Source organism: Entelurus aequoreus, linkage group LG03 (genome assembly GCF_033978785.1).
Source record: "Entelurus aequoreus isolate RoL-2023_Sb linkage group LG03, RoL_Eaeq_v1.1, whole genome shotgun sequence".
NCBI lineage: Eukaryota > Metazoa > Chordata > Actinopteri > Syngnathiformes > Syngnathidae > Entelurus > Entelurus aequoreus.
The window spans coordinates 93,900,934-93,923,503 of NC_084733.1; the positions used below are offsets into that span (position 1 = coordinate 93,900,934).

Below are 22,570 nucleotides of genomic sequence, written 5' to 3' on the forward strand. Positions count from 1 at the left end.
CCTTTGAATTGAAAACACGTGTAATTCAGCTTTTGGGCCACAAATGGAAGAAGTCGGGTGGCATTGTCAACAGAAGGGTACACATGTCAGTCAACTTAAAAGGGGCGGGGTAAGTGTGGGAAAAGGACGTCCAGCGGAACAAGCAACACAGTCACCCAGGTTTTGGCTCTTAGCCATGCTAGTCATCCACCTGAGCCATAGGTTGCCTGCACCTGCTCCTAAGGTCAAAGCTACCAGGCCTTCGGTGGTGATGTCATTAGCACGCACAGATGTGAGAGCCTTTGAAACACCACCAAGGTGGGGTGGTACTTTAGGTGCTACAGAGGGTGTAGAGGTAGTTAACGCCCTCTCAAGGACATTAATTTTAATAATTCCTTTAGAGTCTGTATCAGTCAGGTCAACCCCCAAAACAACATAAAAGGGACGATGGGCACCACTTACCAGAGTATGTTGTCTGCATCCGACACCAATGGTTCAGGGTTGAGTCGTTACAAATATAGAGGTTATTACCACGGTAATAGCTATTGTGTCCCCCGTAATTAATCACACTGCACAGGTCAAAAAAATAAGTCTTGCTGTCCCCCCTAACCCAGTCTATTTCAAGTCCGCCGTATGTTCTAAGACACTTGTCAGTCACTGTTGTCGGGAAGGAAGGACTGAGGCACAAGAACAGTAGAACAAGCATAAACACCAATCCGTCAGGAAATACTACTGGGCGTAACATCCTGCCTTTCGTCTATCAAAATCAGAGTAATTCAGGTAACGAAACGGGGATAAACATCAAACTTTTCACTTAATATAACGACACAGATAGTTATGCTGAAAACAAGCAAGAGAAATTGGATAACTTCGAGTATAAAGGCTGGTCTCAAATAAGGATATACAATATAGAAGAGGAAAAGAGTAATCTAGGTAGAAAATCTATCTCTCAGCGTCGTCTTCTGGGCTGTAGGATTATGTGTGTGTAATTAAAGCCTCGCTCTTCTATGACCTAGAGGGGCAGAGGTTACTAGCACAATCACCCCTTATGTGTGTTACTTCGTTAACACACACACTAAAAATGAGTCGTTTTCTGCTCCCGTTCTTCTTCAGATGCCTCAGGCTCAAAAGGCGCTGCTGGGGGGTCGAGTGGGGCAGATGTAGTGGCGATGTCAGCAATGACATCCGCTGGTAATCTGTCAGGTTCTTCAGCAGGAGTGTAGAGGGAGAGGTGGTACCAGGTGTCCCCTTTTCCAGCTAGTCGAAGGGCGTGAGACGTCCGTTCCACGACCTTGAAGGGACCACCTGGGCTCCGTCCACTTGCGTTTGATGACCTAGATCTTGACCCTCTCAGCGGGCGGAAGGGAATCTGGAGTGGCGGGCTGTCATCCTCGTATCTGTACAGAAGAACTGGCACACAAATTCTGCATTTTTTGTGTCAAATACCATTTTGGTTTTACGCTGAGTCCTCCTTCCATGGGGGGCTGCTGGTCCTGTGAATGGCTGACCTGTATGCAGCTCATAGGGTGAAAAACTCAAAGGGCGGCAAAACAGTTTTATTCACGGACCTTCGAATGATCATTAACGCTAATTGCAACATGTCAATCCAATTAAATTTGGTCTGTGCACAGATTTTAGCCAATTAGTTTTTAATGTTCTGGTCCATCCTTTCAACCTTACCTTGGGACTCAGGATGGTACCCCAAACCTGTGTTCTAGTCCAAAAGCCTTTTCGACCAAGGCAAGTGAGTAATTTTTTATTTTTTTTTTAATGGTTGCCGTTGTCTGACCTAATCTTTTTGGGGAAACCATGTCGGGGTTCTAGGTCATTCACAAGTCATTTAATTACTGATATTGTATCCTCTTTTGAGGTTGTTGTTGCTTCCGGCCAACCACTGTGATTGTCAACACAAGTCAGTACGTACCTTTTCCCTTGTACCGTATTGATCATATCAGTGAAATCAAAGACTATACATGGTTCACCCTCACCTCCTCCCTATTCTAAATTTGATCTACTAAAGTACTATCGATGTGTAAAATCGTTATTTTCAAATTAAAATTAGTTATAACTTCTTCCCACGGGAAAAACGTTAAAACTATGGAATGTGTCAGAGTCGGATGATTGTCGATTTTGTTCCAAGGAGTCTGTATCCACCCTCACTCACCCCCTTCTGTTTCTGAAAAAAGGACTGTGTTAGTCATACTATCACTTTCAGAAACATCTAAGAAAAAGGTCAACTAATAGCCAAGTAGCGGAGGACAAGTCATGTTTGAGGTCAATGATAGTCTCTTTAGCCTCTGTGGTCCACTGGGGGGTGTTGTTAGGGTAGGGGACCCCTTAGCGATATCACAAATAACTCAAACTCAACTAAACCCTAACTTTTATGTAACTTATTCAATATGGTGAAAGTAACAACATATGCTCATATTTATATTGTCACAAATACTAGAAAAATACTACCCTTATGGCGGATGCTTTAGCAATAGTATTTTGAAATTTTACCACACCTGGTGGCCCCAATAATTGATTAAGTCAAGCTCATGTTGTAGAAAGTCGAATGATGCGGACACGTTTGTTACTGAATACTTTCTATCAGACTTCTGCCATGGCAACTTTGTGTATGTAATGAGCAACTATAATTATTTGATATGCTTAAATGTGTAATGTGTCGTTTTAGCTCAGCTGTTGTGTAGCTGCTAGCTCCTCCTAGCCTACAAGTGTCTAAAGTGCAGCCCATAGTTATGTGTTTAACACAACTATGTGCTAAACCTAAACAATTGAAAATGTGGTATTTGGGTGTCGGTGTAATGTTTGGCAGCTACGCCGTGTCTTATCATTGCACCTAAGTTCTTTGGTTTTGTAGGCGAGACGGAGAGCAAGTGAACAATGTGGGACACTATTGTGTCCATCTTATACCATGCTAGTTGTTTCAAAGATAGGTCAACATGAGCAACCACACCTTGAGTTCCAACATATATAAATATACAAAGGAGTCAAAGGTCTCCTGGTTCGAGTGTCTAACTGGTGATCATAACATATGGCGAGTCGGGTGGCAGAACACACGGAAGCATCTCAGCCAGTCAGGGTTTTCACTGTTAGAGCAGTTGGATGTCAGCCATTCCTGTTGTTTCAGGCTGTGGTAGGAGCCTTGGTAGTGGTGTCGCAGCTTGGTGGTTGAGCCGTCAGGTAACACCAGGAATGTTCCTTCTGTGCGATTTGAATGTCAGGGTACAGTCTGTAAAGGAGGTCATTACCAATTAGGCAGGGTGTGTGCATGTCAATCACGAAGGGGTGCTTTAGTGTGTGTCCAGCAATCTGAACCGGAAGTGGTTTGGTGACAGGTAACCTTCTTGTGACCCCAGCGAAGCCTTCGACCTTTAAAGAGGAAGCACACAGTTTCTTTGGTACCTCTGCATTCAGAATCGAATGGGTGGCGCCAGTGTCAATCACAAACTGATAACATTGTCCGTTGACACTCATGTCCAGCAGGGGGCCAGTCTGTATCTCCTGCTGGGGCTCCTGCTGTGGGCGTCCTTTGCCACGCCGGTATAATGTTTGTTTGCCGGCAAACCGGTACCTTTCCTGTTCAGAAATATTCGGACATTCTCGAGCCCAGTGACCAGGCTGGTCACAGGTAAAACAGTTTCTTCCGGTAGTTGCAACTTGATGCTCTTGTTTAGTGTGGCACAGTTGGTTGATCCTTGCTGTAAGTGTGCCTCTCCAAGGTGTTGTTCTGCACCATGAACCAGAGGTGCTGATATGCAGGACTTGCAGGACTTGGTCTTCACGGATGTTAAGTGGTTTACATGTGGTGGTTTAGTTTAGCTAAATTTATGTTCAACTTAACTGTGGTACTTTAGTTGACAACATTGACGCAGGTCAACTGCCAGCGTCGCGTTCTCCTCTGCTTGTTGTCAAAGTAGCTAGCATTCATGCTATCCTCGAAGTGCTGTTCTGAAGGGAAATTGGCCGCCTCTCATCATGATCACAGACAGTGTGACAGTGAGGGCGTCTTCCAAGTTAAGCCCTAACCTAGATGTGATTCATCTTCAATTATGTTTGATAACGCGATCATTTATTTGTAACAATCAAAGTTGACGGCCCTAGTTTGAATTCAAATGAACTATCTTCTGTCGTCCTTTCAACGTCACAAACATGTAGACAAAGACAAAAGATGGAGGCGTACAACAACAAGGACTCTTTGTGTCACGTTCAAACACCGATGACATCTATTAGACAAGACAAGAAGCAAAGGAGGAGACCGCCTGTGTGCCTGCACCCTCGCACGGCGTCACCACACCGCTCTGATGAGGGAGTTCCATGCCTCCTCTTTTATTTGGGCCTTTTCTGACTACATAGCATTACATGACATCATGCAGCTGCTTCTAAGGGGAGGTGGTCATAAACAGCTGTTGCACTCGGTCATTTTTACAAGCCTTTTGCTTGATGAGATGAAAGACCGCTTTTGTCTTCTGAAATCATGGGAACACAAAAGTTGTGCGATGACTTCTGTACAATTACTTTGTGTTTTGCAGCATGTTCGTGTTGTTGAAAGGTGCCACCAAGGAACAAGCCTTCAAGATTGGTCAGGAGATGGCTGAGGCCGTGACTGCAACCAACCCCAAACCTGTCAAGCTCAAATTTGAGAAGGTATGTCGTCACAGACACACAATACACACCTACATACATACACTACTACAGGTACACACACCTACATACATACACTACTACAGGTACACACACCTACATACATACACTACTACAGGTACACACACCTACATACATACACTACTACAGGTACACACACCTACATACATACACTACTACAGGTACACACACCTACATACATACACTACTACAGGTACACACACCTACATACATACACTACTACAGGTACACACACCTACATACATACACTACTACAGGTACACACACCTATATACACTATATACAACAACCCGTGTGTTAAATTGTGTGTATTTGTGTGTGTGTGTGCGCGTGTGTGTGTGTGTGTGTGTGTGTGTGTGTGTGTGTGTGTGTGTGTGTGTGTGTGTGTGTGTGTGTGTGTGTGTGTGTGTGTGTGTGTGTGTGTGTGTGTGTGTGTGTGTGTGTGTGTCAGGTGTACCTCCCGTGCGTGCTGCAGACCAAGAAGCGGTACGTGGGCTACATGTACGAGAGTCTGGACCAGAAGGAGCCTGTGTTCGATGCCAAGGGGATCGAGACGGTGCGTCGCGATGGTTGTCCTGCCGTTTCCAAGGTAACGCATCCTCCTCTTTGTCTGCTTCACACCTCCTCCTCTTCCTCTCCTTCTCCTTTTGTCATCAACACACACACTTACTTGTCTTCAAGGCCTCATTTATTCAGATCCAAATACCACGCGTGGCTAAACAGCGAGTGCAAACTACCAAATTGCGTGTGATCTACTAAGACTGCGTGTGCAATTGAAAAGTAGTGCTTACCACCTTATTTAATAAAAAAAACACCAAAAGGCATCGATTTAATGTGTTTTAATCAGCCCCTAAAGTCACCAAGCATGCAGTGTAAAATTATAAAAGGATATTGCTGAATAGACCATATATGTAATATGTTTTATTATTATTATTTTGAATGTGGACAGTTTAAATAATGTAAGACGCAGGATTCTCGTCTGTCATCGTCTCTTTGCAAGGCTGATCCTGCACGTGTGGAAGTTTGCACCTGCTTTTCAGATGTGCTAAGTTAGCTGGCACATTCTACTTTAGTACCAATTTGCATCTTCTCCTAGTGTTCTGACAATTAGCATACATTTTGCATATTAATTATATTTGCATATTAAAATAGCACATTTTTGCACAATTTTTTTTTTACACCACATTTTTTTACACTACATTTTTTAAACAGGATTTTTTTTACATTTAATTTATTTACACTGAATTTTTTTTTACACTGAATTTGTAACATCTAAATTTTTTACACTGAATGTTTTATACAGAATTTGTATACGCTATATTTTTTTACAGATGATTTTTTACACAAATTTTTTTTTCCCCGAATTTTTATACGCTGAATTTTTCTTACATTTAATTTATTTAAACTGAATTTGTATACACTGAATTATTTTACACTAAATTTGTATACACTGAATCTTTTTTTTATACTGAATTTGTATTCGCTATGTTTTTTTACACTACATTTTTTACACTGAATTTTTATACACTGAATTATTTTACACTGAATTTTTTATCCTGAATTTCTATACGCTATATTTTTTTACACGGAATTTTTATACACGGAATTCTTTTGCATTACATTTTTTTTACACTGAATTATTTTACACTGAATGTTTTATACTGAATTTGTATACACTATATTTTTTTACAGATTATTTTTTGCACAAAAATTTTTTTACACAAAATTTTTATACGCTGAATTTTTTTTACATTTAATTTATTTAAACTGAATTTGTATACACTGAATTATTTTACACTAAATTTTTTACACTGAATCTTTTTTTATACTGAATTTGTATTCGCTATGTTTTTTTACAAGGCAAGGCAAGGCAACTTTATTTGTATAGCGCTTTTCATACACAAGGCAGACTCAAAGTGCTTCACAGACAACAAAGTGAAATGAAAGAAAATAAAAGCAAAATTAAAATGCAGACAATAAAAATAAAAACAGTGCAGACGTTAAAAGTTAAAAGATTAAAAGATTTAGCTGAAAGCTAAGGTGAACATAAAAGTCTTCAGTCTAGTTTTAAAAGTAGTGAGAGTTGGGGAGAGTCTGACATCTTCAGGAAGTTTATTCCAGCTATGTGTTGCATAGTGACTGAATGATGATCTCCCTTGATTTGAGTTTACTCTTGGAACCGCTAACAGATTGGTCTCAGAAGATCTTAGTGATCTAGAGGGCGTATATAGTGGGAGCATATCAGTGATATACTTGGGCCCTAGACCATGTAGTGATTTATATGTGAGCAGGAGGATTTTGAAATCTATTCTCTGATGTACAGGGAGCCAATGTAAGGATTTAAGAATTGGTGTAATGTGCTCACATTTTTTGGTCTTTGTTAGAACTCTAGCAGCAGCGTTCTGAACAAGCTGTAGCTGCCTGACAGTTTTTTTGGGAAGACCTGCAAGGAGACCATTACAATAGTCTAGCCTACTGGTAATAAAGGCATGTACAAGTTTTTCTAAGTCTTGACACTACATTCTTTACACTGAATTTTTATACACAGAATTTTTATACACTGAATTTTTTATCCTGAATTTGTATACGCTATATTTTTTTACACTTAATTTTTATACACGGAATTCTTTTGCATTACATTTTTTTACACTGAATTTTTTTTACGCTGAATTCGTATACGCTACATTTTTTACACTGAATTTTTTATACTGAATTTGTATACAGAGAATTGTTTCAAATTGAATTTATTTATACCAAATTTTTATACACTGAATTATTTTACACTGAATTCGTTTAAACTGAATTTGTATACGCTGAAATTGTATATGCTACATTTTTTAAACAGAATTTTTTGACATTGAATTTATTTACATTGCATTTTTTATACTGAATTTCTGTACGCTGCATATTTTTTATACAGTTAATTTTTATACACTGAATTGTTTTCCAATGAAATTGTCATCATAATTTGATGTAAGAAAATTTGGTTCACAAAATTCAAACGCAAGAAAATCACTTGCATAAATTCTAATGATTCCTTCATGTAGACCAGGTTTTACTTCTAATGATTCCTTCATGTAGACCAGGTTTTACTTGTAATGATTCCTTCATGTAGACCAGGTTTTACTTGTAATGATTCCTTCATGTAGACCAGGTTTTACTTCTAATGAGTCCTTCATGTAGACCAGGTTTTACTTCTAATGATTCCTTCATGTAGACCAGGTTTTACTTGTAATGAGTCCTTCATGTAGACCAGGTTTTACTTGTAATGATTCCTTCATGTAGACCAGGTTTTACTTGTAATGATTCCTTCATGTAGACCAGGTTTTACTTCTAATGAGTCCTTCATGTAGACCAGGTTTTACTTCTAATGAGTCCTTCATGTAGACCAGGTTTTACTTCTAATGATTCCTTCATGTAGACCAGGTTTTACTTGTAATGAGTCCTTCATGTAGACCAGGTTTTACTTGTAATGAGTCCTTCATGTAGACCAGGTTTTACTTGTAATGATTCCTTCATGTAGACCAGGTTTTACTTGTAATGATTCCTTCATGTAGACCAGGTTTTACTTCTAATGAGTCCTTCATGCTCCTCCTCAGATCCTGGAGCGTTCCATCAAGCTGCTCTTTGAGACGCGCGACATCAGCCAGGTCAAACACTTTGTTCAGCGCCAGTCTGTGAAGGTCCTGGACGGCCGAGCCAGCATGCAAGACCTCACCTTCGCCAAGGAGTACAGAGGCAGCGGCTCCTACCGGCCCGGCTCCTGCGTCCCTGCCTTGGAGCTCACCAGGTGTGTGTTGATATCTCACTAGGTGTGTGCTGATATCTCACTAGGTGTGTGTTGATATCTCACCAAATGTGTGTTGATATCTCACTAGGTGTGTGCTGATATCTCACTAGGTGTGTGCTGATATCTCACTAGGTGTGTGTTGATATCTTACTAGGTGTGTGTTGGATATCTCACCAGGTGTGTGTTGATATCTTACTAGGTGTGTGTTGGATATCTCACCAGGTGTGTGTTGATATCTCACCAAGTGTGTGTTGAATATTTCACCAAGTGTGTGTTGGGTATCTCACCAAATGTGTGTTGATATCTCACCAAATGTGTGTTGATATCTCACCAAATGTGTGTTAATATCTCACCAGGTGTGTGTTGATATCTCACCAAATGTGTGTTGATATCTCAACAAATGTGTGTTGATATCTCAACAGGTGTGTGTTGATATCTCAACAGGTGTGTGTTGATATCTCACCAGGTGTGTGTTGATATCTCACCAAATGTGTGTTGATATCTCACCAAATGTGTGTTGATATCTCACCAGGTGTGTTGATAGCTCACCAAATGTGTGTTGATATCTCACCAAATGTGTGTTGATATCTCAGCAGGTGTGTGTTGATATCTCACTAGGTGTGTGTTGATGTCTCACTAGGTGTGTGTTGATATCTCACTAGGTGTGTGTTGATGTCTCACTATGTGTGTGTTGATATCTCAACAGGTGTGTGTTGATATCTCACTAGGTGTGTGTTGATATCTCAACAGGTGTGTGTGGGATATCTCACCAGGTGTGTGTTGATGTGTGTGTTGGATATCTCACCAAATGTATGTTGATATCTCACCAAGTGTGTGTTGAATATCTCACCAAGTGTGTGTTGGGTATCTCACCAAATGTGTGTTGATATCTCACCAAATGTGTGTTGATATCTCACCAAATGTGTGTTGATATCTCACCAAATGTGTGTTGATATCTCACCAAGTGTGTGTTGATATCTCACCAAATGTGTGTTAATATATCACCAGGTGTGTGTTGATATCTCACCAAATGTGTGTTGATATCTCAACTGGTGTGTGTTGATATCTCAGCAGGTGTGTGTTGATATCTCACCAAATGTGTGTTATGCTTGACAATGTCATGTGTTCATTTATGTATTGTGTGAATTAGTGAGAGTATTTTAATTGTGGAACAAAAGTGAGAAACCAGAAGTTTTAATAGCTGCTCATTTTCTTACTTCCTGTGTGACCATTTTCTTACTTCCTGTGTGACCATTTTCTTACTTCCTGTGTGACCATTTTCTTACTTCCTGTGTGTCCCAATACTTTAGTCCACACAGTTGAATAGAAAAGCTGAATAAATTCATGCACGGTCCTTTGTTGCCTAGCAACCCAGCTGGTAATGATGCACTATGTGGCTGACAAGGTGTTCTCTTGCTGGCCAGGCGCATGATGGCGTACGACCGCCGGCTGGAGCCGCGCGTGGGCGAGCGCGTGCCCTACGTGGTGGTGTACGGCCCGCCTGGCACACCCCTCATCCAGCTGGTGCGCAGACCCCTGGACGCCCTGCAGGACCCCAGCCTGCGCCTCAACGCCACGTATTACATCACCAAGCAGATCCTGCCCCCGCTGGCACGCATCTTCCAGCTCATTGGTGTGGACGTCTTCAGCTGGTACCAGGACCTGCCCAGGGTGAGTGCACACTTAATGGTACCAGGACCTGCCCAGGGTGAGTGCACACTTAATGGTACCAGGACCTGCCCAGGGTGAGTGCACACTTAATGGTACCAGGACCTGCCCAGGGTGAGTGCACACTTAATGGTACCAGGACCTCACCTGGGTGAGTGCACACTTAATGGTACCAGGACCTCACCTGGGTGAGTGCACACTTAATGGTACCAGGACCTGCCCAGGGTGAGTGCACACTTAATGGTACCAGGACCTCACCTGGGTGAGTGCACACTTAATGGTACCAGGACCTGCCCAGGGTGAGTGCACACTTAATGGTACCAGGACCGCACCTGGGTGAGTCCTCCAAATGTGGTAGGTGGCTCCATCTAGTGGCACGCCACAGAACCACATGATTAAAGTTCAGTGTTATTTTCTAAATAAGTGTTCAATAAAACCTCGGCCTTGTTTTTCATGAGTACTTAGGCCGCTGATGTCAATAGTGAAGTGTTGTCAGAGGAGGTGAGCAACAGCACCCTCTGCTGGAGATACAACCACACTACACGTCAGTCGTGTAGTACATTCTAGAATCTTCTATGGAGACCATTACACACGTGAAGGTATATATATATATATACATATATATATATATATATATATATATATATATATATATATATATATATATATATATATATATATATATATATATATATATATATATATATATGTTTTTTTTTTAAAAAAATTTTAAGAGATATATTGGGGTAAAAAGAGGCTTTTTTTTTTTTTAAAGACATATTTGGGGAAAAAAGGGTTTAAAACAAAAAAGTTATTTTTTTTTTAAAAAGGAGATATATTGGGAAAAAAAGAGTAAAAAAAAAGGCATATTTATACAAATTTAAAAAAGAGCTATATTGGGGTAAAAATAGGCTTTTTTTGAAGAGGCATATTTGGGGGGAAAAGGATTTAAAAAAGTTATATTTAAAAAAAAAAGAGGCATATTTGGGGAAAAAAGAGGATTTGAAAAAGGTACTGTATATTTAAAAAAAAGGCATATTTATTTTAAAAAAAAGAGACATGTTGGGGTAAAAAGAGGCATTGTTTTTTTTTTTAAATGCATATTTGGGGAAAAAAGAGGTATATTTAAAAAAAAGGCATAAAAGAGATTTTAAAACATTTATATTAAAAAAAGAGGCATATTTGTGGAAAAAAGAGGATTTGAAAAAAGAGGTATATTTATTAAAAAAAAAGATGCATGCTTATTTTTTTTAAAAAGAGACATTTCGGGGTAAAAAGAGGTATTGTATTTTTCTTTTTTAAAGAGGCATATTTGGCGGGAAAAAAAGGTATATTTAAAAAAGAGGCATATTTGGGGGAATAAGGACTTTAAAAAATTATATTTAAAAAAAGAGGCATATTTGTGGAAAAAGAGTTATATTTTAAAGAAAAAGAGGCTTTTTTTTTTTTTTTTAAAAAGAGACATATTGAGGCATTGGTTTTTTTTTAAAAGGTATATTTGGGGAAAAAAGAGGTATATTTAAAAAAAAAAAGATGCATACTTATTTTATAAAAAAAAGAGACATATTGGGGTAAAAAGAGGTATTGTATTTTTCTTTTTTAAAGAGGCATATTTGGCGGAAAAAAATGTATATTTAAAAAAGAGGCATATTTGGGGGAATAGGGACTTTAAAAAATGATATTAAAAAAAAGAGGCATATTTGTGGAAAAAGAGTTATATTTTAAAGAAAAAGAGGTTTTTTGTTTTTTTTAAAAGACTTTTTTTTTTTAAAAGAGACTTTTTTAAAAAAAAAGAGATATATTGGGGTAAAAAGAGGCTTTTTTTAAAAAAAAAAAAAAAGAGGTATATTTGGGGAAAAAAGGATTTAAAACAAAAAAGGTATATTTAAAAAAAAAGGAGGCATATTTGGGGGAAAAAAGATAGTTTAAAAAAAGGCATATTTATACAAATAAAAAAAGAGCTATATTGGGGTAAAAATAGGCTTTTTTTAAAAGAGGCATATTTGGGGGGAAAAGGATTTTTTTTTAAAAGTTGTATTTAAAAAAAGAGGCATATTTGGGGGAAAAAAGAGGATTTGAAAAAGGTACTGTATATTTTTTAAAAAGGCATATTTATAAAAATATATTGGGGTAAAAAGAGGCATTGTTTTTTTTTAAAGGCATATTTGGGGAAAAAGGTACATTTAAAAAAATAAAAAGGCATATTTGGGGAAAAAGAGATTTTAAAAAAATGTATATTAAAAAAAGAGGCATATTTGTGGAAAAAGGAGGATTTGAAAAAAGAGGTATATTTTTAAAAAAAAAGATGCATACTTATTTTTAAAAAAGAGACATATTGGGGTAAAAAGAGGTATTGTATTTGTTTTTTTTTAAAGAGGCATATTTGGCGGAAAAAATGTATATTTAAAAAAGAGGCATATTTGGGGGAATATGGACTTTAAAAAATTATATTAAAAAAAGAGGCATGTTTGTGGAAAAAATAGTTAAATTTTAAAGAAAAAGAGGCATATTTATTTTTAAAAAAATACTTTTTTTTTTTTTAAAAGGAGACATATTGAGGCATTGTTTTTTTTAAAGGCATATTTGGGGAAAAAAGAGGATTTTAAAAAGGTATATTTAAAAAAAAGAGGCATATTTGGGGAAAAATGATTTGAAAAGAGGTAAATTTAAAAAAAAAAAAAAAGAGGCATATTTATTAAATCAAACAACTTAAAAAAAAAAAACAATGCCTCTTTTCCCCCAATATGTCTCTTTTTTAACAAGTATCTTTGATATTTTTACATTATACTGTTTGAACAGTAACACTGTGTTTGAATATTTATTAAAGTGATTCTTTGTACCACCACTTTGCTCTAGATCAACTTCAGATCTATCTTGTCAAAGAAAATTGTATTCTATGGAAAAAAAATGCTGAATATGCCAAAAATATTTTACAGATGTGAAGAATTGGAGCCTTGAACATGTCAATCATTCACAACCTTGATTTGAAGAATTGGAGCCTTAAACATGTCAATCATTCACAACCTTGATTTGAAGAATTGGAGCCTTGAACATGTCAATCATTCACAACCTTGATTTTGATACATTATTATTTTTGGAGCAATGCCAGTTTTCAAGAAAAAAAAAGAAAAAGTTATTAACATTTTCATCAAGAATATTTCTACACGCACTTTGACCCCTGCTGTGTGAAGACTCTGCTCTTACAGTCCTGGTCTCCTCCTCAGATCCAGAAGGCGTCCTGTCCCTCGGTCTACGGTGGCGAGGAGGCGCGCAGGAAGGGCACCATCTCCCAGTACTTCACCACCCTGCACTGCCCCGCCTGCGACCGCCTCACCCCGCTGGGCGTGTGCGCGCCCTGCCGCTCGCAGCCCCAGCGCGTGGCCGTGGTCCTCCAGCAGGACCTGAGGCGCTGGGAGCAGGAGCAGGACCAGCTGCTGAAGGTCAGAGGTCACACTCGAGTGTTAGGAAGCGGTCAGTGACGCGGGCGTGTCTTGCAGGTGTGCAGGAGCTGCAGCGGCTGCAGCGAGCGCCACGTGCCCTGCGTCTCTCTGGACTGTCCGGTCCTCTACAAGCTGACCAGGACCAGCCGGCAGCTGGCCAGGGCGCCTTACCTGCGACAGCTGCTGGAGCAGTTCTGATTGGCCCCGCCCCCAAGTTGAAGACCCTCACACAAACATCATGAGAGTCTAACGATTGTAAGGAGCGTCACACACCAGAATGCAGTTTTCTAAAGAGGGACGCCATGTTAGCTACCTTTTTCTTAAACAGGGACTGTTGCAATACTTTAGTTTCTTTTCTCATCATTGACCATTTGTTGTGCATTTGAGTCTTGTGTAGGTTTCAAATCCACCTTGCTGTCATCAGGATGTGATGTATAAATGTAAAAAACATGAACATTGTCTTTTAATGGCTGTTGCTGTGGGGTGAAGTTCCAGATTGATATAATAAAAAGTGTTCCATCAGAACCAGGCAGCGGCACTTTCATCACACAAAGTCAAATACACAACTTTCAGCACATTCATCACACAAAGTCAAATACACAACTTTCAGCGCGTTCATCACACAAAGTCAAATACACAACTTTCAGCGCGTTCATCACACAAAGTCAAATACACAACTTTCAGCACGTTCAGGACACAAAGTCAAATACACAACTTTCAGCACGTTCATGACACAAAGTCAAATACACAACTTTCAGCACGTTCATGACACAAAGTCAAATTCAGCACATTCACGACACAAAGTCAAATACACAACTTTCAGCACGTTCATGACACAAAGTCAAATACACAACTTTCAGCACATTCATGACACAAAGTCAAATACACAACTTTCAGCACGTTCATGACACAAAGTCAAATTCAGCACATTCACGACACAAAGTCAAATACACAACTTTCAGCACGTTCATGACACAAAGTCAAATACACAACTTTCAGCACGTTCAGGACACAAAGTCAAATACACAACTTTCAGCACGTTCATGACACAAAGTCAAATTCAGCACATTCACGACACAAAGTCAAATACACAACTTTCAGCACGTTCATGACACAAAGTCAAATACACAACTTTCAGCACGTTCATGACACAAAGTCAAATACACAACTTTCAGCACATTCAGGACACAAAGTCAAATACACAACTTTCAGCACATTCATCACACAAAGTCAAATACACAACTTTCAGCACATTCATCACACAAAGTCAAATACACAACTTTCAGCACGTTCATGACACAAAGTCAAATACACAACTTTCAGCACGTTCATGACACAAAGTCAAATACACAACTTTCAGCACATTCAGGACACAAAGTCAAATACACAACTTTCAGCACATTCAGGACACAAAGTCAAATACACAACTTTCAGCACATTCATCACACAAAGTCAAATACACAACTTTCAGCGCGTTCATCACACAAAGTCAAATACACAACTTTCAGCGCGTTCATCACACAAAGTCAAATACACAACTTTCAGCACGTTCAGGACACAAAGTCAAATACACAACTTTCAGCACGTTCATGACACAAAGTCAAATACACAACTTTCAGCACGTTCATGACACAAAGTCAAATTCAGCACATTCACGACACAAAGTCAAATACACAACTTTCAGCACGTTCATGACACAAAGTCAAATACACAACTTTCAGCACATTCATGACACAAAGTCAAATTCAGCACATTCACGACACAAAGTCAAATACACAACTTTCAGCACGTTCATGACACAAAGTCAAATACACAACTTTCAGCACGTTCAGGACACAAAGTCAAATACACAACTTTCAGCACGTTCATGACACAAAGTCAAATTCAGCACATTCACGACACAAAGTCAAATACACAACTTTCAGCACGTTCATGACACAAAGTCAAATACACAACTTTCAGCACGTTCATGACACAAAGTCAAATACACAACTTTCAGCACGTTCATGACACAAAGTCAAATTCAGCACATTCACGACACAAAGTCAAATACACAACTTTCAGCACGTTCATGACACAAAGTCAAATACACAACTTTCAGCACGTTCATGACACAAAGTCAAATTCAGCACATTCACGACACAAAGTCAAATACACAACTTTCAGCACGTTCATGACACAAAGTCAAATACACAACTTTCAGCACATTCATGACACAAAGTCAAATACACAACTTTCAGCACGTTCATGACACAAAGTCAAATTCAGCACATTCACGACACAAAGTCAAATACACAACTTTCAGCACGTTCATGACACAAAGTCAAATACACAACTTTCAGCACGTTCAGGACACAAAGTCAAATACACAACTTTCAGCACGTTCATGACACAAAGTCAAATTCAGCACATTCACGACACAAAGTCAAATACACAACTTTCAGCACGTTCATGACACAAAGTCAAATACACAACTTTCAGCACGTTCATGACACAAAGTCAAATACACAACTTTCAGCACGTTCATGACACAAAGTCAAATTCAGCACATTCACGACACAAAGTCAAATACACAACTTTCAGCACGTTCATGACACAAAGTCAAATACACAACTTTCAGCACGTTCATGACACAAAGTCAAATTCAGCACATTCACGACACAAAGTCAAATACACAACTTTCAGCACGTTCATGACACAAAGTCAAATACACAACTTTCAGCACATTCATGACACAAAGTCAAATACACAACTTTCAGCACGTTCATGACACAAAGTCAAATTCAGCACATTCACGACACAAAGTCAAATACACAACTTTCAGCACGTTCATGACACAAAGTCAAATACACAACTTTCAGCACATTCATGACACAAAGTCAAATACACAACTTTCAGCACGTTCATGACACAAAGTCAAATTCAGCACATTCACGACACAAAGTCAAATACACAACTTTCAGCACGTTCATGACACAAAGTCAAATACACAACTTTCAGCACGTTCATGACACAAAGTCAAATACACAACTTTCAGCACGTTCATGACACAAAGTCAAATACACAACTTTCAGCACGTTCATGACACAAAGTCAAATACACAACTTTCAGCACGTTCATGACACAAAGTCAAATTCAGCACGTTCACGACACAAAGTCAAATACACAACTTTCAGCATGTTCATGACACAAAGTCAAATACACAACTTTCAGCACGTTCATGACACAAAGTCAAATACACAACTTTCAGCACGTTCATGACACAAAGTCAAATACACAACTTTCAGCACGTTCATGACACAAAGTCAAATACACAACTTTCAGCACGTTCATGACACAAAGTCAAATTCAGCACATTCACGACACAAAGTCAAATACACAACTTTCAGCACGTTCATGACACAAAGTCAAATACACAACTTTCAGCACGTTCATGACACAAAGTCAAATACACAACTTTCAGCACGTTCATGACACAAAGTCAAATACACAACTTTCAGCATGTTCATGACACAAAGTCAAATACACAACTTTCAGCACGTTCATGACACAAAGTCAAATACACAACTTTCAGCACGTTCATGACACAAAGTCAAATACACAACTTTCAGCACGTTCATGACACAAAGTCAAATACACAACTTTCAGCACGTTCATGACACAAAGTCAAATACACAACTTTCAGCACGTTCATGACACAAAGTCAAATACACAACTTTCACACTGCAGTGGAAGAGTTTTTTGTGTCAAATCCCATCTTTTTAGTGGCCGTTCACGTGACATTTTTTTTTTTTTTTTGTCCATCCATCCATCTTCCGCTTATCCGAGGTCGGGTCGCGGGGGCAGCAGCCTAAGTAGGGATTTTTCTCTCCCTAGCTCCTCCCGGGGGATCCCGAGGCGTCCCCAGGCCAGTCAGGAGACATAGTCTTCCCAACGTGTCCTGGGTCTTCCCCGTGGCCTCCTACCGGTCGGACGTGCCCTAAACACCTCCCTAGGGAGGCGTTCGGGTGGCATCCTGACCAGATGCCCGAACCACCTCATCTGGCTCCTCTCCATGTGGAGGAGCAGCAGCTTTACTTTGAGCTCCCCCCGGATGGCAGAGCTTCTCATCCTATCTCTAAGGGAGAGACCCACCACCCAAGATCTTGTACTCGTGATCATATCCTTTCGGTCATAACCCAAAGCTCATGACCATAGGTGAGGATGGGAATGTAGATCGACCGGTAATTTGAGAGCTTTGCCTTCCGGCTCAGCTCCTTCTTCACCACAACGGATCGATACAGCGTCCGCATTACTGAAGACGCCGCACCGATCCTCCTGTCGATCTCACCATCCACTCTTCCCTCACTCGTGAACAAGACTCCCAGGTACTTGAACTCCTCCACTTGGGGCAGGGTCTCCTCCCCAACCCGGAGATGGCACTCCACCCTTTTCCGGGCGAGAACCATGGACTGGGACTTGAAGGTGCTGATTCTCATCCCAGTCGCTTCACACTCGGCTGCGAACCGATCCAGCGAGAGCTGAAGATCCTGGCCAGATGAAGCCATCAGGACCACATCATCTGCAAAAAGCAGAGACCTAATCCTGCAGCCACCAAACCAGATCCCCTCAACGCCTTGACTGCACCTAGAAATTCTGTCCATAAAAGTTCAGAACAGAATGGGTGACAAAGGGCAGCCTTGGCGGAGTCCAACCCTCACTGGAAACGTGTCCGACTTACTGCCGGCAATGCGGACCAAACTCTGGCACTGATCGTACAGGGAGCGGACCGCCACAATCAGACAGTCCGATACCCCATACTCTCTGAGCACTCCCCACAGGACTTCCCGAGGGACACGGTCGAATGCCTTCTCCAAGTCCACAAAGCACATGTAGACTGGTTGGGCAAACTCCCAAGCACCCTCAAGGACCCTGCCCAGAGTATAGAGCTGGTCCACAGTTCCACGACCAGGACGAAAACCACACTGTTCCTCCTGGATCCGAGGTTTGACTATCCAACGTAGCCTCCTCTCCAGTACACCCGAATAGACCTTACCGGGAAGGCTGAGGAGTGTGATCCCACGATAGTTGGAACACACCCTCCGGTTCCTCTTCTTAAAGAGAGGAACCACCACCCGGTCTGCCAATCCAGAGGTACCACTTCCGATGTCCATGCGATGCAGCAGAGTCTTGTCAACCAAGACAGCCCCACAGCATCCAGAGCCTTAAGGAACTCCGGGCGGATCTCATCCACCCCCGGGGCCTTGCCACCGAGGAGCTTTTTAACTACCTCAGCAACCTCAGCCCCAGAAATAGGAGAGCCCACCACAGATTCCCCAGACATTGCTTCCTCATAGGAAGATGTGTCGGTGGGGTTGAGGAGGTCTTCGAAGTATTCCCTCCACCGATCCACAACATCTGCAGTCGAGGTCAGCAGAACACCATCCTCACCATACACGGTGTTGATAGTGCACTGCTTCCCCTTCCTGAGGCGGCGGATGGTGGTCCAGAATCGCTTCGAAGCCGTCCGAAAGTCGTTTTCCATGGCTTCCCCGAACTCCTCCCATGTCTGAGTTTTTGCCTCCACGACCGCTGAAGCCGCACACCGCTTGGCCTGTCGGTACCTGTCCGCTGCCTCCGGAGTCCTATGAGCCAAAAGAACCCGATATGACTCCTTCTTCAGCTTGACGGCATCCCTCACAGCCGGTGCCCACCAACGGGATTACCGCCACGACAGGCACCAACTACTTTGCGGCCACAGCTCCAATCAGCCGCCTCGACAATAGAGGTGCGGAACATGGTCCACTCGTACTCGATGTCCAGCACCTCCCTCGTCACATGTTTAAAGTTCATTGAGGACGTAGAACATTATTCACGGCGCTCAAAAAGTTTTAGTACGACTTTGGTAAGCTGTGAAGCCACACCACTTGGATTGTCGGAGCATTATGACGACCATAGTCAGATGTACCGTGCTTCAACATACGAGTATTGTTATGATGTGTGTGTATAAGGACTCCAAAATGGCACCAATTAGGAGACATAATCTGGCGTTTTGTTTCGCCTTATTATGCAAAACCAAGTTGTCTGACCCATTAGTACCTGCTGATGTGTATTTGGGATCTGCATAAGTCCCGAAAATGTGCGTGTGTCCGCCATTGTAGTCAATAAACTCCTTTTTCTCAATCCTCTTGTTGTGAGGCATTCATCCTCCACTGTCGACATTTCTGCTACAAAGAAGCGCTAAAAACTGTGACGCTGTCGAAGTAGAGGCACGTAGATAAGACCGTCCACCACACGGTCAGAAAGCGGTTGGATGTTGGTCTGTGAAACATCGTCAATGCAAAATGTCGACCAAAGAAGCGCCATTCCATGTTATGTAGACCACAAGGAAGTCTTTTAAATGGAGACAGAAATCATAATATGACTCCTTTAATGCGCCTTTTGTATGAAAATATCGACAGTGCGCCTTATGGTCCACAAAATGGGGTATATTCTGACAAGGTAAGCTCTAAAATCGCATTTGTGGGTGTGGCCATCTTGATTTCCGACCTTGTAACCGGAACGCTCACAACTCGGCTGTGGCGTCATTCTCAGCTCCGACTTCCGAGGTAAAGGGAAGGTGTGATGGCATGTTGCCGTACTTCTCAGCGGGAAGGCACTTTTGCACTCCCAAGATCTAAACGGAAGTACGTGAATCGAGACAAGACCGTGATGCGGCTTTTCAGTTCTCGTGCGAGCCAAACAAAGCGTGGCCCTTCAGGCATGGAGGAGTAGAAGCGGACTTTTTTAGTCTCTTTTCACTCTGTCAGGAACCAGCAGCGGCTTGGGTGAGCCACCTCGGTCTGTGGATGCGGTCTCAGTCGGCTGGGTGCCGGCGGGAACCGAGGCCCCGCCTCCGTCCAGATCCAGGGGAGAAGCATCCTTACTCGGTGAACTTGCGGCATCGTCCATCTCAATGACTTCAAAGTCTGCGTGGTTCCACTGATCGGCATCGTCCTCCTCTTCCTCCTCGTCCATTGCTCCCGAGTCCAGCAGCGCCTGACGGTATTCGCCGTCGTCCGTGTCCGGTGGCTCCCTCCGGTTGTTCTTCCTGATCTGGTCCGGGGACGCCGAGGCCAGTTTGTACATGACGGGGAAGAGGATGGCGGTGGAAGTGGCTGTGAAGAGCGACAGGTACATCAGCACGGGGTGGTCGTGAACTTTCCCAGACAGGAAGCCGGCGAGGGCGGGCAGCACCATCTCGCCGAGGGCGGCGCCCACCACGAAGGTAGCCGCTGTGCGGCCCGTGACCGTGGTGTACTGCTCGAACCAGGCGATGCCACTGGGGAAGGTGGAGGACATGGACGCCCCGTACAGAGCGGTGCACACCCACAGTGCCACCTTGTCCTGGCTGAAGAGGCAGAGGAAGAGCGAGGACAAGGTGGTGCCCACCAAGCTGAGCAGGATCATGGTGCCCGGGTACATGCAGGACGCAAAGAAGATGGAAACCCCCCGGCAGACCGCAAACGCCGCCCAGAATAGAGAATTCAGCCCAGCTGCTTGGGACTGATCCATGTGAGCGTAGTCCTTGGCGTAGGTGAAGATGAAGGAGCCGTAGGCGACCTCCGAGCCCACGTAGGCAAAGAAGAAGAAGAAGAGCAGGGCGGTAAGAGCCTGGTGATGTTTGGCCACCAGGGGCTTGGTCGATGGCGTGGAGGCTTTCGCAGACGTGTTGCTGCGGACGGAGAGCAGGAAGAAGGGGAAGGAGGTGAGGAAGACAAAGAGGCCGATGACGACGTACGCCCACATGGACTTCAGACTCCTGCTGTGCACCAGCTGGATGATGGTGTGGTCGTCGTTGACCACGGGGGCGGTGGTGATGGAGTAGGTGGCGTTGGTCTGCGTGCTGCCGGCGTGGTGCCCGAACAGCAGCTTGGCTATGATGGGGGACACGAAGGCCCCGGCTGCAAAGCTGAAGTGCAGCGCCTGCAGGTGAGGTCCGGCCTGCTCGCCCCAGGTGTTCAGGATGAGGACGTTCCCACCTGTGAGGCGGCAGAAGACACGGTTACAGTCCTGGACTGAAGAACACACACAGACCACAAAACAGGCTGTCCAGAGAGTCTCTCTACAACGGAACACCAGGATTACCTTCATGTGAGCACCATCAAGTACATCGAGACCCTTTGCCACCTTCACTGTAGCGTCGCCTCAACGCTGGCAATGACATCATGGCGTTGAGGTTTGTCTCATAAGGACAACTTGAACTTAACCCCACAGAAAGAAGTCCAGGGGCACTGGGCCCTGCCTTCTATACTACCCATCTAGAAACGTTACATTTACAAGGGGTGGCACTTTTGTGACTTCTGCGGTGCTTCTGGATCCGCCTCTCGGGAGCCTTTTGGCTGCTGCGTCTCTGCCACACCAGAGTCCGTTTGGGGAGACCGGAGGAGATGCGGATGAAGAGACAGAGCTGCGGAGCTGGTGCTGAGCGCCGAAACGGACAAGCTTCACGGTGTCTTGGCTGAATGAGCAGGTATCGGACACCTCGGTCTCCTTAGACGCATCCTTGCTCATCCATGCGGACTGGACACCGGCCGAGAGTTGGAGTCGGCTTTCTTGGTTGCTTTGTTGGGTCTGCTCCTGTCTCTGGCCATGCTCCCCCCACCTCAGCAGACAATGGGGTGGAACACCGCAGAGGCCACCACAGTGTATATGTTTTTTTGTTTTTATACTTTTGTTGCTGTATGTAGAAATGTCTGGTTGCATCAGCTCTGCTCTTTTAATGTCCTTTGACGTTTCCCTCTTACACACATGCTTATGTGTGCTATGGCTAGGAGGTTTTTTTCTAGGATTTTTCTTCCTATGTCAGTGAACCGGAAGTAAAACAGACAGCGATGGAGGAGCGCGAGCCTACCCATCATCTGTGCTCTGTTGTGGGACCATGTTACGATTTGATGTCTTTGTAGGTTAGGCCAGGGGTGGGCAATTATTTTTTAACGGGGGCCGCATGAACAACCCGAGCACTGCTGGAGGGCCACACCGACAATATTTCAATTAAATGTTGCTC

At 42.5% G+C, this 22,570-nt stretch overlaps 2 protein-coding genes and 1 long non-coding RNA gene across 3 annotated transcripts in view; 1 reads left to right on the plus strand and 2 right to left on the minus strand.

The window, feature by feature from the left end:
- The window catches only part of LOC133645992 (DNA polymerase zeta catalytic subunit-like), a 63,519-nt gene extending 49,456 nt beyond the window's left edge, over positions 1–14,063 (plus strand). Inside the window, exons 21-26 of the mRNA XM_062040916.1 lie at positions 4,515–4,629; positions 5,099–5,236; positions 8,247–8,437; positions 9,862–10,108; positions 13,330–13,545; positions 13,603–14,063. Coding sequence (XP_061896900.1) covers positions 4,515–4,629; positions 5,099–5,236; positions 8,247–8,437; positions 9,862–10,108; positions 13,330–13,545; positions 13,603–13,743 — 1,048 coding nt within the window. The 3' untranslated portion in view covers positions 13,744–14,063. The remainder of the gene's footprint in view (positions 1–4,514; positions 4,630–5,098; positions 5,237–8,246; positions 8,438–9,861; positions 10,109–13,329; positions 13,546–13,602) is intronic.
- On the minus strand, positions 12,980–13,267 carry LOC133647141 (uncharacterized). The gene is made up of 2 exons (XR_009825428.1): positions 13,176–13,267; positions 12,980–13,083 (listed from the first exon to the last, which is right to left on the minus strand). It is a non-coding gene; the product is annotated as an uncharacterized LOC133647141 (long non-coding RNA).
- Positions 14,064–19,923: 5,860 nt separating the features above from the next.
- Positions 19,924–22,570, minus strand: part of mfsd4b (major facilitator superfamily domain containing 4B) — a 29,967-nt gene continuing 27,320 nt past the window's right edge. Inside the window, exon 4 of the mRNA XM_062043281.1 lies at positions 19,924–21,545. Coding sequence (XP_061899265.1) covers positions 20,311–21,545 — 1,235 coding nt within the window. The 3' untranslated portion in view covers positions 19,924–20,310. The remainder of the gene's footprint in view (positions 21,546–22,570) is intronic.